The sequence below is a fragment of the Phallusia mammillata genome, chromosome 3 (genome assembly GCF_965637545.1).
Source record: "Phallusia mammillata chromosome 3, kaPhaMamm4.hap1.1, whole genome shotgun sequence".
NCBI lineage: Eukaryota > Metazoa > Chordata > Ascidiacea > Phlebobranchia > Ascidiidae > Phallusia > Phallusia mammillata.
This window is the reverse complement of record NC_137254.1, coordinates 19069556-19088859: the sequence shown is the minus strand read 5'-3', so window position 1 is coordinate 19088859 and position 19304 is coordinate 19069556. Positions and strand designations below refer to the sequence as shown.

At 40.4% G+C, this 19304-nt stretch overlaps 4 protein-coding genes across 5 annotated transcripts; all 4 read right to left on the bottom strand.

The window, feature by feature from the left end:
- Positions 1-1245: 1245 nt before the first annotated feature.
- Positions 1246-6296, bottom strand: LOC145220541 (uncharacterized). Of its 2 annotated transcripts, XR_013858212.1 has the most exons (3): positions 1545-6296; positions 1404-1469; positions 1246-1338 (listed from the first exon to the last, which is right to left on the bottom strand). XR_013858212.1 is itself a non-coding variant. In XM_080087757.1 (2 exons), exons 1-2 carry the CDS (start codon positions 6294-6296, stop codon positions 3762-3764), a joined length of 2472 nt encoding a protein of 823 aa, XP_079943883.1. In that variant the 3' UTR covers positions 1689-3761. The 2 variants fall into 2 exon arrangements, 1 of the variants encoding a protein (XP_079943883.1); XM_080087757.1 differs by lacking the exons at positions 1246-1338; positions 1404-1469 and having other exon boundaries at positions 1689-3907; positions 3971-6296.
- On the bottom strand, positions 2120-3536 carry LOC145219791 (uncharacterized). Its single transcript, XM_080087101.1, has 2 exons — positions 3339-3536; positions 2120-3259 (listed from the first exon to the last, which is right to left on the bottom strand). The coding sequence occupies exons 1-2, from the start codon at positions 3534-3536 to the stop codon at positions 2120-2122; spliced, it is 1338 nt and encodes a 445-aa protein (XP_079943227.1).
- Positions 6297-6594: 298 nt separating the features above from the next.
- LOC145220551 (uncharacterized) lies at positions 6595-8574 on the bottom strand. The gene is made up of 3 exons (XM_080087768.1): positions 8512-8574; positions 8371-8436; positions 6595-8305 (listed from the first exon to the last, which is right to left on the bottom strand). Exon 3 carries the CDS (start codon positions 8020-8022, stop codon positions 6604-6606), a length of 1419 nt encoding a protein of 472 aa, XP_079943894.1. The 5' UTR covers positions 8023-8305; positions 8371-8436; positions 8512-8574; the 3' UTR covers positions 6595-6603.
- A 509-nt stretch (positions 8575-9083) lies between these two features.
- LOC145220545 (DBH-like monooxygenase protein 1 homolog) lies at positions 9084-17937 on the bottom strand. The gene is made up of 15 exons (XM_080087760.1): positions 17735-17937; positions 16219-16329; positions 15274-15423; positions 14840-14918; positions 14176-14357; positions 13705-13779; positions 13362-13463; positions 12980-13082; positions 12279-12448; positions 11941-12035; positions 11572-11728; positions 11157-11290; positions 10641-10740; positions 10128-10220; positions 9084-9962 (listed from the first exon to the last, which is right to left on the bottom strand). Exons 1-15 carry the CDS (start codon positions 17888-17890, stop codon positions 9759-9761), a joined length of 1911 nt encoding a protein of 636 aa, XP_079943886.1. The 5' UTR covers positions 17891-17937; the 3' UTR covers positions 9084-9758.
- Positions 17938-19304: the final 1367 nt, after the last annotated feature.

Genomic DNA, 19304 nt, shown 5'->3' with positions numbered 1-19304 from the left:
AGTGCTAGGCGAATATTGTATTTAGGTAACTAGTTTCAATGATACGATTTCGTAAAACTTCCCCCAACTTTAATAGCGCTATATGAGCGTTTTCATCCGTTTTAGTGATTACGTGATGTGCGATTTAGCGTTATAGTGTCACCCTGAGCCTATAGTTGTTTCATTGCATCAAAATTTCGTTTGGTGTTCCGCAAACATATTTTAATGTATAAAGTGTTCCGTGGCTCAAAAAAGGTTGAAAAACACTGTCATAAACTAAAGCTGGACTGGTTTAAAAAACAAACAAAAAACATTCAACCATCGGATAGCCCGTTAACTAAAGAGCCAGTGGTTATACACTAATCAGTTGGTTTTTACCGGATATTATGTTTAACGCAATTGAACATATTGTGCTTATATTAACTGCTGCATCATTTAATTGTGTGTCGCGTTACAAAACACATCACCTCTAGGCAGTGATCAGAGTAGACTATTTTTTCCCGGAGCAAACCGGCATTTGAAAATATCGACTCGATATTTCAACCGTAATTATAACAAACAACAACAATTAGAGGTTGCGTAACATTGAAATATATATATTTATATGTATACATAACATAGCCGTACCGAGACTTGCAACGCCATATTGCATTAAGATTCTTGGCCTAACGCTGTTTCGGCAAAAACTGGTGATAAGGAATTGCTGTCTAGTCCGCTTCGGCTTACTTTTATCACTACTTACCGCTTGTAGATGGCCATATGTACACTCACATGAATTTGGCCTAAAGGCAAATGAGAAATCAAAACCCAGGCATTCTGTGACGTTACAATGGGTCTGGGTCACGCGATGTATGTGAAGGAGAATAACTTATATTTTTGGTGCTGTGCCGTGTGGTGTCATTATATTTTCGGAAAGCGTGCACTAAACATAACACAGAATGGAAAGCATTTTCCTCTCAGTGCACTAAACATACATCTGTTATTCTCAGAGTGCCAAAAGACAACTTTTAGCAAAGGTGCCGGCACGTGAGGCCAAATTTTCTGCAGGCGTCCATGACTTTTACCAAAAAACAGTACGGTTGCGAGTGCCTATATTCGGACTAGTTTGCGACATAAAATCAATATTACTTTTGTTGCGGTGTCTTTAATTATCGGAAGGCGTGACTCCATGCGCCTCCAGACAGCACAACAGGGGCGATCGCTTGTGTTCCTAAAATTGTCTTTAACGCGCCTTTCCTTGCGCTCAAACTCCAAGACGCCAGCAGCTATATAACGAACTCTTTTATTTTACAATATAGCCGAAAGATGGCGCTCGAGAGTATGGCAGCACGGCGAGTACAAGGGGTCAAAAGGCGGTTTCTACAAAAAATTTTCAAATTAAGACAAGGCAACAGAAGTCGAATTTCAATGACATTTACGCTTACCAAACTATTAGAGGACTGGAGTCGTTTAAATGCAAGCGATCAGTAGAAGGTGTGTAAACACAGCATCTAATAACATCACATATAAACATCACTTAATCACACTAGTGACGGACGGCAAACTTTAAGCAACAATAATCTTACCGGAATAACACAGTTCGGTTCAGAATAACACGGGTTGGACGACGGCGGAATTCACGTCTGAATACAGGTTTCACATAAATTCAAATCCAAAAGGTTAACAACAAGGTTTAACATATGCTTACCGATCACTAAATATTCAAGTCAAACATTGGACGATTCAGTTTCTAAACAGCATAATTTTCCTGTTCGTTACACAAAAAACAAACATAATTGACCAGTTAAAAAACGCATGCAGACGCTGTAAGTTCCAGTCACTAATAAACACGAGGCGGTCTCGCTTACAAGACGTGATACCAAACAACAATGCCAAAGTTGTGACATCACAATCACCGATAGTGTGACAAACAATGTTGCAGGTGGCACAACACTGCGTCATACACAGGAATCAAGACTACTGGCGGGAAACACAGAAAACATAAACATATGTACAAGGCGATGTAACACTCCCACCCAAAATGTGGGAACAACGTGACACATTTTTTCAAACACAACATCGCCAATCGCGCGTGCATCGCAATGAGGCGATGATTTCTTGTCGGACAGTTATTGTTATGAAAACTCAATTTGGCTTCCATCTAGCAGTCCGAGCTGCGAATGCTCGGTGAGGTCGGTGTTAAGCTCTCGTCAGAATCAACGATGCGGCAAAGCTTGGCGATCGGCCGTTGGAGCACACCACCGCTCGTCCGTACGAGCACAGTGCGTACCTTTTGAGATTCGTCGGGATAAGTTCGGACAACGCGTCCAATCAACCACCTTGAACGGCATTTTGAATCGTCAACCAGTAGAACGATGTCGTCCTTCTTAAAGTTCGGCTGGCTCTCGTGCCATTTGGAACGAGTAGCAACGGCGGGCAAGTACTCCTGCACAAATCGGCGCCAGAACTGGTCGGCTAGAAATTGTACTTGCCGCCAACGACGTCTTGTGTAGCAGTCCTTCGCATCGGTAATTGTCGGTGGCATATTCGGGGAACCTCTCATCAGCAACAGATGATTCGGGGTCAGCGGTTCTTCATCCCTGTGATCAAACCTAACAGGTATCAGGGGTCTAGAATTGATTATAGCCTCAGCTTCCACAAGCAATGTCTCCAAAGCTTCGTCGGTTATCACTTGGGAGGACGTAATTGAAGACAGGATTCGGCGAACAGACCGTATCATCCGTTCCCATGCACCACCCATGTGGCTCGCAGCAGGGGGATTGAAAGTCCACGACGTTCCTTTCTGGTGGAGAAATTCAGTAATTTGACACTGGTTCCAGTCTCGTAGTGACTCTCGCAGGATGCGCTCTGCGCCAACAAAGTTTGTACCGTTATCGCTGTAGACGTGAACGGGTGCTCCACGGCGCCCGATGAAACGACGAAGAGCAGCAATAAACGAATCGGTAGACAAACTGTGGGCGACTTCCAAGTGTACAGCACGGATTGTAAGACAAGTGAATATGCAGCCGTACCGTTTAATTTCACTGCGCCCTTGTTTCACCAAAAATGGTCCAAAATAATCAATTCCGACATTTGAAAACGGAGGTTCAGCAACACCAAGACGGGCCGGTGGTAGATCAGCCATCATTTGCTGTCCTGGTCTAGCACTGCGACGACGACAGGGCAAACATCTTCCGAGAACGCGACGAACAGCAACGCCGCCCTTTGCAATCCAGTATTTTTTTCTAATAGATGTCCAAGTGTGCGCTAAACCAGAGTGTCCAACGCTTTCGTGGTGCGCCTGAATCAATAGGTCAGTAAGATGTGAAGAATCAGGCAGAATTGTAGTCAACAGGAGCCTTTGCTAAACGCCCTCCAACACGAATGAGTTGATCTTTGAGGATAGGGTTTAGCTTGTACACTGCGGAACTGCAATCGGACCTTTTCGGACAGCCTCGTTGAGTCAAAGACGATAGCAGTGAGCCGAAGTGTTTCCGTTGCACATACTTGACAAGTTCCAATTCAGCATTTTCAAGTTCACACACATCAAGAGCAGTGCGTTTGATTGACTGTCTCATCCCAGGACTCAGATAAGCCTTAAATCTGATCAACCAAGCCACTGCTTTCTTTAGCCGATGCAGATTTGAGTAATGCTCGACAATGCGATCAACAGAAAAAGTCGATCTTGAAACATCGACTACAAAAGATCCAGCAGTCCTTTCGATAAGAGGCTTAAATTCTGCGGGAACTTCAGGGGTTGGCACTGATTGCACAGGCCAATTTTCTTCCGACTCCAAAAGGAACTACGGCCCTTTTAACCAGCGACATGACCCGACGAAAGATGTGGCAGGTAATCCTCTGGAAGCATCGTCTGCAGGGTTTTCTTTAGTTGGAACGTACCTCCAGCGAGAAACGTCAGTCAACCTCTCTATCTCGGCCAAACGGTTGGCTATAAACACAGGAAAACGTTTCGTAGCATTACGGATGCTATGTAAAACAGCAGTGGAATCACTCCAGAAGGTTGAACGGGTAATTGGCAAGTCCAGTTCCTTTCTCATCAAGCGATCAAGTTTTGCAGCAAGCACAGCGGCGGTCAATTCAAGTCGCGGGATTGTCGTGGTACTCAGCGGAGCCAGTCTGGATTTTCCAATAAGAAATGAGCATTTGACTGCTCTGTTCCCGTCTACGATTCGCATATATGACACAGCGCCGTATGCTAACCTCGAAGCGTCGGCAAAATGATGCAGCTCGTATGTGAGTGGTGCCCTTAAGACCAATGTCTTAAAGCAGCGTGGGATGGCAACGTCACGCAAATTCGGAAGGTCATCGAGCCACTTTTTCCATTGACATGAAACCATTTCAGGAACATCATCATCCCAATCCAACTGCAGTTTACACAATTCCTGCAGTAGCAATTTTGCAGTTAAAACCACAGGAGCAACAAATCCCAGTGGATCGTATAGTGAACTGACAGTCGAGAGAATTCCTCTGCGCGTATGTGGCCTCCTCGGTAGTTCAATTTTGAACCCAAATACATCATCGAACGCGGACCAATGCACCCCGAGGACTCGTTGCTGCGTCGTGTCGTCAAGGCAGTGTAATTTTACAATCTTCGCACGATCATCCTCGGGAATCGAGTCTAAAACCAGAGTTTCGTTAGAAAGCCACTTCGTAAGGCGAAATCCTCCTCTGGATAACAGATCCTTTAGCTGTTGACGAACAACAATCGCAGCATCTGCACTGTCAACAGATGTTAGACAATCATCAACGTAAAAATTACGCAGAACAGTCGAACGAACACGACTGTCGAAGTCACTGCCAAATTCTTCCGCAGTTTGCCTTAAACAGAAAGAAGCGCAGCTAGGGGACGATGTCGCGCCAAACAAGTGCACTTTCATCCGATGAGGTGTCGGGGAGCAGCTCAAATTCCCATCAGGCCACCACAGGAAACGGAGAGCATCGCGATCAGTGGGTTCCACGCGCACCTGATGGAACATTGCCTCAATGTCGGCAATTAGGGCAACAGGATGTGTTCGAAAACGGGTCAGAACTCCTACCAAGTTATTCACCAAGTCAGGACCCTGCATAAGACTGTCATTAAGGGAGACTCCTTTACTCTGAGCAGCACAGTCAAAAACAACACGCAGCTTGTCCGGCTTATGGGGATTAAACACGGGATGGTGTGGCAAATACCAGATGTGCTTGCCAATAGATATTTCTTTTTCAGGGACCTCTTCCGCATAGCCTCTTGATATGTAGGTCTGCACTGTATCTACATACTTTTTACAGAGGTCTTCGTTGCGTAACAACCGTCCTTTTAAACTGGCCAGACGTTTGTCAGCCATTGTGCGGCTGACTGGTAGCGTTTCTACCCCAGCCCTCCACGGCAACGGAAGTTGAAAATGATCATCGCGGTGTTTGACAGACCTTTTCATTAAGTCGTATGCCATCCGATCTTCTCTGGATGTAGGCGCATCGAATACCGAGGTCCCGTCACCAAATTCGTTTTCCCACAGACACTTGACCTCCTGTTGGTGCATGACCCGGGCCACTTTCATGTATCGAACGTGAGCCTCATCTGTGGCGGACGAATCAAATGTAGGACCAAAGAGTGACCAGCCAAGAGGGGTTTTTACAGCACACGGACCCCCCTGTGGGTCTGAACGCGTACACAGCACGTTAAAGGCTGCAGGAACATCAGCGCCTATGAGAATCGTGACTGTTCCTCCTTCCAAATAAGGCAGGTTTAGATTTTGGAGATGTGGATATTTGTGAAGAACATTTGGCGTAGGGAAGCAATTTGGCGATACAGGAATTTTATCAATAGACAGGACTGCGTTAAGGACCAGAGGCTTTCCTCCACCAAGCGGAGTAACAGTGAAAGAGATCGTGGAACCTTGATACACTCGAGATTGATCGGTAAGCGTGCTTAAGCATATTTTTCGACCCTTACACTGTAGGCCGAGTTTGTCAATTAGTCGTTGTTCGCAAAATGTTGAAGTAGAGCCTTGATCCAGGAAGGCATACGTATTTACCTCGATACCGTTATGTCTGACTTTCACCGGCACGACGTTGAGGTAGACTCCGCAGTTACTGGTGGACGCCTTCATACTAGAAACCGTTTGGGAAGTCGTTTCCATGACAGGGTTCTCATCATTTCCGACGACCTGTTTCCTTTGAAATGCACCATGCAGCTTCGTATGATGAAAGGTGCTAATGCAACCCTCAACGGAGCACGATTCTCGACAGGGACAATTTCCGCAACGATGCCCTGAACAAAGACATTTAAAACAAAGGCCATTAGAGGTTACAACCTCGCGACGTTTTTGTAAGGTCATTTTGTCGAAGTCCGGGCACGTTGACAAATCATGTGACAGTTTACAACAGACACAACACGGAGCGGGAACAGGCGGTGTGTCAGAACGTGCCCTGTTAAACTTCAGGGTTGTACGTAGCGGCTCTTGAACTCCGTTTTGGCTCGATTGGCGTTTTTTCGCGCACGACTTCGTAGACCGCTTCGGACCCAAACAGTGAATTGGCAACACGGGCGCACCGCACAACGAAACTTGTAAACGCAAGGTATCCAGCTTGTCTCCCGGTTTCCTCAAGCACCTGGAAAGAGTGTTCCACCCATCTCTCTCGATGCTAAAATGGAAGTTTCCGGATGAGTTGCTTCAACGTATCTAGTGAGTTTAAACTTGCGAACTCTTTGCTGTCTTCCAGAGAACTACGGCATTTTTCAAGCAAGTCAGAAAAATCCATAAGTTCCTTTGGTCGACCTTGTCTAACGGGCGGAAAAAGCTTTAACCGGCGTTCGCAAGCATTGGCAACAATATGTGGTTGACCGTAATCATAATACAGTCGGGAACGCGCCTTTGAGTAACCAGAGACTGCATCCTTGCTGTAGATTTCGAGCTTGTCAGCAACAGAATCTTCACAGTATTGAAGCAAGCAAACTAGTCGCGATTCTTCGGATTTTGTTCTGCGATGAACATGCGACTCAATGGCTCGAACAAACGACCAGTAGTTCAACGGGTCGCCGTCGAACTTCTTGATGGCCGGCTGAGGCAGGACTATTTGTTGTTGAACGAAATCGGTGTCGGGAGCACATCGAGGCGGGGAAGAAGCACGCGGTTTGTACATGTATGGAGGATAGGAGTCGGAATCGGTACGCGACCCTTCGACAGGTGGAACAACAGCAGGAGCAAGTATAGGCTTTATATCCATTTTCGAAATTTGCGGGCGTGACATTTTTACGGGATTTGTCGGAGTCTGGGCCCCAGCGGATGAACGTGGTGGAGAATATACGGGCTCCCTGGAACAATTGCCAAGTGATGCAACCGGTGGCGACAAGTCATTAATCTGTGGTTGGTGCACGACCGGTCTACCTTCGTTCTCCAACTCTTCGTCCCAAGCAAGGAACTCGGCTTCGGCCAACGCGACTTCATTGTCCCTATTTTTTATTCTTCGTTTGGCATCGATGGCGGCCTGCTGCTTTTCGAAAGCGGCTTGCTGCTTAGCGAAAGCGGCTTGCATGTCAGCTTGTTGGGTCTCTAAGGCGACATCTTCATCGAGTTGCTGTCGCGACAAGCGAGCTACGCGCATCCGTACCCTGGCAGCTTTTCGGCAACTTTCCGTCGAACCAGACGTGCGAGTACTTGCCGAACCGAGATGGGAGCTGGACGCGTAACTCGACCGAGTTTCGTGGCGACCCATGGATTTCTCGACGTTTACGAACCATTCCTGTACACGGGAATCCAGTTCACGTTTATCCTGTTGGCATGCCCGTCGTGCTTGAGACATGGCTTCGTTACCTTCCTCAAAGGGGGCATACGCGGCGACGAGATCGCTGAAGGTTCTTTCAATCACTAGAACAAACTCCTTTACGAGGGTGACATTTTCGGTTTTTAGCATTAATTCTTCAACTCGCAAACAAGCTTGTTGCCAAGCGTATGTATAACTGGAAATTTTGTCTTTGTCGGTGATTTCGACAGTGGAGAGTGAGTCATGGGACTCAGGCGCAGGAATGGCGCCTTTGTCAGTTTCCATTGTGAAGTTTTCCATGCTTGACGTCAATCAACAAGCCGTGGGTGTTCAAGTGTCCAGAAGTTTGAAACGATGTTGCGGTGTCTTTAATTATCGGAAGGCGTGACTCCATGCGCCTCCAGACAGCACAACAGGGGCGATCGCTTGTGTTCCTAAAATTGTCTTTAACGCGCCTTTCCTTGCGCTCAAACTCCAAGACGCCAGCAGCTATATAACAAACTCTTTTATTTTACAATATAGCCGAAAGATGGCGCTCGAGAGTATGGCAGCACGGCGAGTACAAGGGGTCAAAAGGCGGTTTCTACAAAAAATTTTCAAATTAAGACAAGGCAACAGAAGTCGAATTTCAATGACATTTACGCTTACCAAACTATTAGAGGACTGGAGTCGTTTAAATGCAAGCGATCAGTAGAAGGTGTGTAAACACAGCATCTAATAACATCACATATAAACATCACTTAATCACACTAGTGACGGACGGCAAACTTTAAGCAACAATAATCTTACCGGAATAACACAGTTCGGTTCAGAATAACACGGGTTGGACGACGGCGGAATTCACGTCTGAATACAGGTTTCACATAAATTCAAATCCAAAAGGTTAACAACAAGGTTTAACATATGCTTACCGATCACTAAATATTCAAGTCAAACATTGGACGATTCAGTTTCTAAACAGCATAATTTTCCTGTTCGTTACACAAAAAACAAACATAATTGACCAGTTAAAAAACGCATGCAGACGCTGTAAGTTCCAGTCACTAATAAACACGAGGCGGTCTCGCTTACAAGACGTGATACCAAACAACAATGCCAAAGTTGTGACATCACAATCACCGATAGTGTGACAAACAATGTTGCAGGTGGCACAACACTGCGTCATACACAGGAATCAAGACTACTGGCGGGAAACACAGAAAACATAAACATATGTACAAGGCGATGTAACAACTTTATTCTCATAAGGACGAAAGTTACAATTCAATAAATTCCATCTCCACTATAACCAGAATAGGGTGTACTCAACTGAAACTTTAGGTAAAGAAAACTCATGCTGTCTGAAACTGAACTATTCAAACTCCTGGGAACTTATTGTTTATTTACGATTTTACCGTGAAACATTGTTTTCCAAATGAACTCAACTTGCTAAAGAGTTTTTAAATGTTCTACATTCCCAATAACCCCCCAAACTAGTGATTGTTAGTGAATCTTATTGCGCAATTAAGTTCAGTATACTGTATGCTTAGCGATTTAGAGTGTGGTCACGTTAAAAGCAAAACTCCGCTCGTTTTAAAGATATATATATGTTACGTATTTATTACATTACAGGTTTTTAATGTACTTTTGTCATAAATGCACAGTTTACTTTTTATTCGTATACTATTTTTGTTGTCATGTTACACTGTAACAAATGTTCCCACAGTGCGGACTTGCCCTCGAAGCAGTTAGAGACCCTTGCACTAAATCATTATATGATTGTTTCTCACGTTCATTTGAAATTACTTATTTTTTTACTTCATTCGATCTAACTACAGTATAAAATGATTTGAAGTAAAACGGGTGAAATTGTGTGGGTAAATAAAAATAATTAACAAAAGTGTTTGTCGATGCTAAACGAGAGATTTTTACACTTGTTTGTACACATTTTGCGCCTTGAAGAAGTATCATAAAGCATTTACTACTTTAAATTAATATTTTAAAACAGATTAATAATATTTTTTGTTGTAACTTATTTTGCGATTAGGGATCATATTTTAATAAAAAAAGCTTGCGACAAGTAGGATTAATGTAAAACACATCTGCACTGGTGAAAATCGAAGAAGTGTGGCAGATGATGTGGTTGTAGCAGCCATAGTAGTCGTTGTGGTCATTGTCGTGGTTGCAGTGTTTTGGGAACAGTTTGGAGTTGGGGCCACGTACGGTTGAACGATTTTGGTCAGGTTGAAATTAAAAGCAGACTGTAAAGCAATTTTACAAATTCAAGTAAAGTTTATAGTAAAACGTGCACGACTAGTCTAGAAAACTTGTATCATACTTTTTGGGTGTATGGTTGTTTTAAGCGATAAATACAGTTCTGCTAACGTCATGTTTAGGGAGCAGATAAAATGAAGACAATAACTTACCAATTTTGGATCAACTGGATAACATCGTTGGTTATGTGGAATTGCTTGTAAAAACATGCTAAACTCATCTGCTACGGTTTCGTTCCAAGAAATCTTCGAAAAAGACAAATAAAACAACTAATTTCACATTGAACTAGCGAATCATTAGGAAATAATACATAGCGAATCATTAAATTCTAGCTAAAAAAGCAATGCCTCGTGCTGAGCAAGTTATAAATTTACTTTTTTTCAACCACTTCTTTTCTCCCTAATTTTGCTTTCTCAAACAAAACATTTTGCGACGATGCTACAAACTAACGAGGGCGGAAAAATTATTTAAAACTAATTTCCACCGAATACTGCAAATCAAGTAATGATTGGATGTAGGCCTAAGTATTGATTTAAAACTCTTTACGAAGAACTTTACATGATTTTAATGTAGACTACTAATAAACCAGTAGAGTGAAAATACTACATTAAAAAATTGAAATCTTTTTTGCCGTGAAAAGCTACATAGTTAGATTAATCTCTTACCGCGTTAACAATTTCCAACACAGTTAGTCCAGCTAATTCAGGAGGCTCAGTAGCAACAATACTTTCCAACGTACTGTACGGTCCTAATTGACCTGTAACACTGCAAAAAAAACGTTGGTTTAAATTTTTGCATAAAAAGACATCATAAGTAAGGCCTTACCCATTATTTTTTAGGTTTAACTCATATACTTATGGTGATGTGGAGGCTTATGGACAGCCGAACTAGTTTTGGCACAATGGTCACACAGGGTTTACGGTAATTAATCTTTTATGACATCTTGTAAATATCAAAATGTTAGAAAAGAACCAAAAATTTTTTCTATTTCACACTGCATTAAGCTTTTTAAACAAATTTCTAAGCTAAAGTTTTGGTATATTAGACGTTAAAGTTAGGAAAATCATCAACAGCAAAAACTATTAAGTTATTAGGACATTATTCATATTTTTTATCAGCCTGTTCATAACACACTGAACAACATCTCTAAATTTGAAAGGCCTGAAAAATGAACGACTTACTTAACATTCGTTATTCCCAAGTAGTAACCTAAAATAACTCCAAAATCGGGGGAAGACGTGCAATCTGTGAGTTGTATTTTAGGATAGTAATAGAGGAAGGACACACACATCTCTTGGTAGGTGCTAAAACCGCCCTGAAATTTATTAAATAGGCAGTTGAAGAACTGCCGTGCGTCGTACCATTTGTTATTAATATTTTGACTTAAAGAATCGAAACTGGGTTCCAAACCTGGTTCAACCTAAATGCAAAGCCTGGCTGTTAAAAAAATAACGCCCGAATTAAGTTTAAAAATTACATTTACCCAGGTGAAGACACGACACAAATGTGCGCGAAAATAAAGACAGGAAACAAACCCGATATGTTCAGGCCGACTTATATCCCTGTACAGGCTGTTATTTTTCGTCAACGACTTACGTAAGTTACGTTTGATCTGCCTTTTGAATTGTAATTGCAGAGCATTTGTAACGAATCGTCAGGTCTGATAGTAACTTCTTGGGGTAACGTTCTTGTTTCTTGGTAGTTAAAGTCGTAGTTATTGTCACTGGCAATGGGTTCCAACTCCGTCCCGTTTCTAAAACACGTAGATTGATTGGCACAATTTTTTTTTATAAAATGTAAAACTCTTTAGACAAATTTAAACCTCAAATGAAACGGTTAATGTAACTGTTAAAGGTACTTTATACTCTCATTTCTTGGACTTTTGTAGCAATTGAAAGCATCCTTTAACACTATAACGGCAGAACAATAAGTTAAATGAAAATGTAAATACTGTATGTCATGTACCTGATATGTTTTAGTTCCAACGATCTTCCTAACAAATGACTATGAAGCTCGACTGCAAAAGCATTGACCGACGTTAGATTTGCTGCTCCAAATGCCTACAACAGACCAAATTCAAAACATGTTAGCACTATGCTACCCACGAAAAAAGAACTTTTAGTTCGCCAATATGGCAATACACAGATAAGATACAAAAGCATTGTGGTCCTATACCAGCTATGGCGTATTGACCAAGCATCAAAAGGTTGTTTTTTTCCTTTGTCTATGTCCATGACAAAAACAATGGTTTTGTGAACAAAAGTTCAAGTCATTTATTCGAGTTTTTAATTTGTCTAACTTACTTCTGTCAAGCATCTTGGACCACATTCTGAATAATCTTCAAATGTTTCAGTGTTGGGTGGAATGAGATGAGCGAATGGACTAACAATGTGTCCAACCAATATAACACCAGCATCATGTTGTCGCAACTGTGGGGTGTATGTGATTTTTAACCCGGAGCTATCAACAATATCTGCAACAAAAGGTAAAATAGGAATGTAAGTTACAAGTATTGTACTGAATTTATGATACCTGAGCAAGTCAACCGTTCTATTCACGTGTCCGTTTATGCTCAATTTTTTCGCAATTTTGTCATTTGCTAACACTGTTTTTTCGTGCTGCCCCTTCTTTGAAGGCTTTCATTTTTCTTTTATAATGCACATAATTGAGTGTGTGCTGCAAATATCCTTATTTCCTAACACTGTTTATCCATATTGAGGTTTGTCACGATTACAGTTTGTTGTATATGCTCTATTCGACTTGTTTAAAGCGGAAATTTATATCGAATTTCAACACGAGTTTGCTATTTACATTTTTGCAGGGGGGGCACACATCTTACATTGTTATTTAAAGGGGGGCACGACGCCAAAAATAAACTTTTAGGGGAGCACGATCCATAAGGGTTGAGAACCAATGCTTTATATTGAGTATATTAATTACTGATTGCTAGTTCATATCGACAATTTTAAATTGCAAATAAAAATCAAGATTGACTTGATTTTACCGTTTTTCATCGTTGGATTGTCGTAGTGAGTTTCCATGAGAACAAACTTGGGAGAGTCTGCATTTCCGATTGGAAAACCAACGTGATTTGGAAAGACAAAAGCCTTAAAGTGAAATAGCAACAGTTATATTATAAAATTCATGGCAGTTGTGCAACTAACTTGATTCTCTATATTGACCATACTGTATCCATACATTTTCTGGTACATACATCGAACCTTTTTACACTATTTTAATTTGGGTAATGCTAACTTTTGTTCTTAGTGTAACATTTTAATCTTGGAGGTGAAATTTTGTTAGTGTTTAAGGTACACACTTTTTTATTTTTTAAATACAATTGTACAAGACAGTAACTTTGGCAGTAAAGCGATAGAATGTTTTACCGATGCTCCAATTGCCCATGCTGCCAAGAGTTGGGTGCATTGTAGGTGTTCTGGTGGAGGACCATCATAACATCGATTGTCTACTCCCAAACTGCTTCCATTCTATTAAAACAATCATATGATATTTTGTATAATTTGTATGATGTGTGCAACACACAACCATGTTTCATGTTATCTGGCATATTCTCGTTGTTGCTGAAAATATATACATAACAAAGCACACACAAAACGTTAATTTATGTTACCCTTGCGCTCTTCACCAAGAAATAAATAAGTACCAATAAAGAAAAGCATTCTAAACTTAGGGTAAGCTTAGATAAAACAATAATGTTAAAGTACTTACAACGCTTAGTGGGCATTCGTAGAGCAAGATGTGATGAACATGAGCTTCATTGCCGGCCTGTACAACTGCTTCAATCTAAAGAGTCGACAAATATACTGATTAAATTTCAGTTATAGCCTATTATTAGCGCTGTCGTAAATATACGACACTTTTATATGTAGCCGCCATGTTCTTGAAAAAAAAAAAAACATCATTTGTTTTGTAAAACTGAGCTTGACTTTAAAAACGTAACTGCTTACATAATTCAGAACGAGTTGTGGCATTAAAAGGTATTTTTGTAAACGGTGACATTTTCGGCCAAAAACGTTGAATCAATACTTTTACAAACGCTCATCACCGAATGGGCCGGCAAAAACTTTTTTACTTGCAGCCTACTTCAGCAATTGATTCGAATTTTGTTATTTTGACAAATGAAATTGCTTCAGGTAGTCCGAAACTCACAAATATTGTTCTGCATTAATTAATACGCACTTGGACAATATGTTGTGGTGTGTTGATAGCAGGTGGAATCTCCAGCACACGACAGTTGTAATAAGTATCAACTGCGGGCACAGCAAATTTGTCATTGAGTAAGTCGAAATTCGAGGTAGTTTCTCCAGCTGGTGGTTGTTGGCCGTCGTTGGCGTAAGTAAGTACAATCAAACTTCGAGTACCTTTGAGACAAAAAAATCTACATTACCAAAACTAAACTTAAGCTAATGACTTTTATTGATTTGTTTATGGGAGAGTCCAAAATGTAGGAAACAAATTCCAATATTTGTTTGCACTAAAACACCATTGCATGACAGTATATTTACTTGCTATAACAGGGGTCGGCAACCTTTTTTCTACTGCGGACCGGTTTTGAAACAGAAATTTTATCGCGGGCCGGTCTTCAAAAAACTTCAAATAATTAGCAATGAAAACACATAAATTAGTTTATCATCTCCGGAATACATGGGCAAAATGTTTTCAAGCATTTCACCTGAAAAATTATACGGCCCGGTAACGAACTCGTCGCGGACCGGTAGCGGGTCGCGGACCGACGGTTGCCGACCACTGTGCTATAGCATCCACAGTTGATTTCAATGCAAAACAATTATGCAATTTGACCACTGATCTCTATAATAGAAACCAATAAATTTGACAAACTAACCTCTGTTAGTAGCACCGTGATATTGGATATCTGGACCGTCGGTGGAACCAAGCGCATAAATTATTTTCATGGTATTGGACTAAAAACAAATAAGATTAATTACTCCTGTGTTAAGTGATATTTTATAACACAGAACAAAGATCAAGAAACTAGTTGAAGATACGACGGGCAATTTTCTTTTAAGAGATAATCGTAGAATTATTATTAACCTTGAAAGGTTTCTTTGTCATAACTCAAGTACTTTTGTGCTTGCGCGGCGTTTTAAAGTTTTACTCTGTTTCTGGCATTTGACAAATAATCATGACAATGTTACACGACAGAAAGATATACAAATCGAAAGATTCTTTGATGGAAGTGACGTAAATACAACGTTCCTTTGACGGAAATGGTGTGAAAAACAGTGATCGTCATATCATGTGAAAAAATAAACTTACAGTGATCGTCATATCATCGCTATCACAAGCGGTGATGGGTCTCACAAACTTCACGCGAGTCCAGCCACTTTCTTCCAATCCACCGAGGGTCTCAACATTTTGTTCGCCATCCAAAGGTGGAAAAGCGTTACTGTCTGCTCCATGTCGGTCCTAATTTTAAGAGCATTGTATACACACTGATGTTAAAGAGAGCTTGTGCATACAGAATACACCATAACGCAAACGTTTGAAAAGTCGCTGCCGTGGTAATCGTAAGAGCCAGTTGTCAACTTAATTTAAACCAGGGATAGAAGCTCAGTGGTGATATATAAATGCAAGCTTCATTGCAACAGCAAAATTGTTCCTTCGTTTAATACGTTTCAAAAAAATCCTAAACCTAAAAACCTAAAATCCCTGTTTTAATGGATGTTTCCAGCTGAACCTGGTGTTGTTGATGCGAGTGAACTCAATTATGACGAAATAAAATTAATATCACAATGCGGAAGCTTTACTGAACTTGTAATATTTTGCAGACAACGTGGCTCGCATTTTATAGATACAACAGTTAATTTATGATGTTTCGTATAGGTGAAAATAAAAATTTGAGCCGTAATTCCATGCAATCAAAAAATTCGGTTTCGGCCGAATTTCCAAAAAAGTTCGGGCCGAAACCAAAACATCGGAAAACAGCGTATTCGGCCGAAATGTTTCAGCCAACCGAAACTTCAGTGCATCACTAGTTTAGAGCATTCTGACGTATTTGCCGTCGGGTACAATATTGGGCCGCGTCCCAGAGTTTCCCGACCACTGGTATATACAAAGCAAATTGTCACGATTTGTAAATATGAACGACAACTGCGTAAATTTGTGCTGTTTAAGTTATTACCCTTCTCACAGTTTTGTGAACAACAATATCTGATTACATTATTTCCTATCATTTGATGCGGAAAATTGAATCAGACTTACCGTGACATTTGCCACACCGTTTGTCACCCATCCTACATAGATGTCAGCATTTGCCATCCCTCCGCCGGGAGAAAATCCAAGTCCAACCCATCCAGTTGTTTTCCCTTGAAGCTGAAATATAAAAATGTGAAGCAACCATAAAAGTAGGTATATCTTCTTCCTTTTTTTTCAAAACAACTTTTTCGCCTCCATGACCCAAATTGCTACTTGGTTCTGTTTTCAAAAATATGTTCAAAGCTGTTGGTTTACTCCTATAGCGTCAGTCTTTTTTAACATGCAGCACATGTAAAAAGTGTATTACTTATTTTATTTGTCGAAAGTTAAAATAAAACAATAGAAAATATGAGAAAATGAAATAAGATCCTAAAACACACTTAAGGTAAATATGCTCAGAACGACTTGTCAACTTTTAATTAATGCCAAGGGTGGCAATGTGTATTTTATTTTCGTGTTTGTTATTTTTGTGTGTATTTATTTTAGCGGCATATCTCACACGACAATTCATTTTTTAAGTTACCGACTTAGTAAGTAAATTACAGTTACGATCATTTTTTGAAATACCGTTTTCTTGTCACCTTTTATTCTAATGATTATTGTCTTATTTTCGGCGCAACACTACCTTAGCCCCGAGTTATGATACCATGTCGTAAAATTACTTCAAAGACTACATTTTAACTTTGTTTTACTGAGCTAGATTGACATAAGATTCGAAACCACACCCGTCCTTTTACGGTTGCCGAAAACGTACAATGGTAAACAAACAACGTAAAGCGTTAAAACTATTGTCTAGTGACGATTATTCACAGTGATTAAATGCGTCCTTTGTTGCGAAAACGGTTTGCACAATCACTGTTTTGAGGGCAAACAAGTGAAAGAAGATAACAATAGGTAGAATAAAATGGACTAGTAGAGTTTAACGACTTTGCTAAACAAAAAACGTCTTTTAAATCTTGTGCTCGATTGTATGAGCCGAATGTAACTTTTCTAATATTCGAGCCGATCAGTTTTAACTTGTATTTTTTTGGGCTAATTTTAGATAAATTTATTTTTCGCTGAACGACGAACAATGGCGGCTCGTTAAATAGCCTTTGTGGAACTGTAGAATTCGTCTTTACACTTGACATCAAAGATTATTATTTTTTATTTCTATTACCCCGAAAATGAAGAGAGAATCCACTAGAATATTTCTTGTTTCTGTTATAACAGTGTATGATGTCAAAACAAACGCTAAAATGTTTTGAAACAGCACCACCCCCCCCAAATTACTAGGCTAATTTATGCCACGAGCTGTTACCACCTCGTGCAAAACGACTTTTATGTTACGGGGTTGACAATTTGTGCTGTACATATTTATTCGTACTAGAATAGATAACTAGTTGCGATAAAAACATAATTTGCAATTACAATGTGAAGTAATTTAGGTGTATACATCACAAATTAATTTTTTGTAGCGGAAATTATGTTTGTACACGCTATACTAAACTCTCACAGCCAATTTTATGAAGGCTATACATACCTCAAATGTAATGTAAGTTGCGTCAAATTTCCACCATAAACGAACGTCCCCGTTGTTGTCAAGAATTGTGCTGTGGTCAAAATTTTCACTTGGAGCGAGTTGTCCTAAACCGAAGGCAAATAAACAGAAAAATACAACTGATTCAACTCGAAGCATAATGATGATCAGTATAGTTAGGATTCTAAAACAGTCAAAGTGCAAACCCTTTTATGTCAGCAGGTTCCTTTTTTTCCATTCTGCCCTGACAACGAGTATTGACTTTTTTAAAAAAAAATAGGAGAATACTGGTGCTGGTGACGCATGAAGTCGCATGATGCAAAGCGCACACATTTAATCACACTGCGGTTGGGGCGCGTGATTCTCGTGACGCCGCGTTTTTTCCGAAATCTTGTGGTCTAGGCATTTATGGTTTAATTGCAGGACGTTTAGCTCTTAAAACGCACACACTGAAGTTTTTTTACCTACTTCTATGTTGCTTTGGCCAACTTGGCACTAAGTCAGGGGTCTGACACCCTTGGCACGCCTTGAGGTGACTTTTCATTGTACGCCAACCGATTTGCGTGTTTATGTTTAAGTACTAAAAAGTAAAAACCCGTTATACTGCTTACTTTTAGTTTTTTATTATTATGTCATTGCCTTAAAAACCAACCTACATGCACAAAACACCTTATGCTTACTATTGAAATCACCTAGCACAAACCAATATTACCCACAACACGTGAAGTCATTATCACATGAAAATAACAAGTAAATGAGCACGGGCCGCTTATTAGGTTGCCGACCCCTGCACCAAGTCATCAGCAAAATATGTTTGCGTATGCAAGTATTTGATTTGAAACTGCTGGTTATTTTTGTTGCAGAAGTTCTCGGTTTGTAACCAACATATTTTATTTGTCAAACTATGATTTCATGTCATTGTTTTATTTAGCTGTAAGCAGTGTAACTGTAGAATGTAGTTATATCCGAGTTTCATTTTAGACCTAAGTCGAAAAAGGAAATCGTGCAACAAGCCCAAACCAACCATTTCTTCTCTTTCAGCAGTTGGCTTCCTTTTCTCCTTTCTCGCAATCGTTGACAGAAAGAAAACAACGAACTTTTCTGTGACCTATTCTCTTGCTACCAGCGTAAAATTTTCAGGTGGCGGGAATAATTCCATTGAGACTCTTGACAGCTTTTGTTACTCATCACTGTGGAACTCAGCAGATGACGTAATCTACAATCTCATAAACTTAATTAAGCTGGAGTTTGAAAAAAAAGAACAACATTCAAGCATAGGATATCCCGTTAACTAAAGAGCCAGTGATTATATACCGATCAGTTGTTTTTTCCTGATTATATGTATAAGACAATTCAACATATTGTGCTTGTATTAACTACCGTATTAATATTTAAAAAAAAAATTCCCGGTACAATCCGGTGTTTGTCAATATCGACTCGATATTTTAATTATATCAAACAACAACAATTAGAGGCTGCGTAAACATCGATGTATAAAGATGAGACGAAATTTTGCGGAGATAACCAGGTGAATGTAAAGATATTCTCGAGACTTTTTAACAGATTATTGACA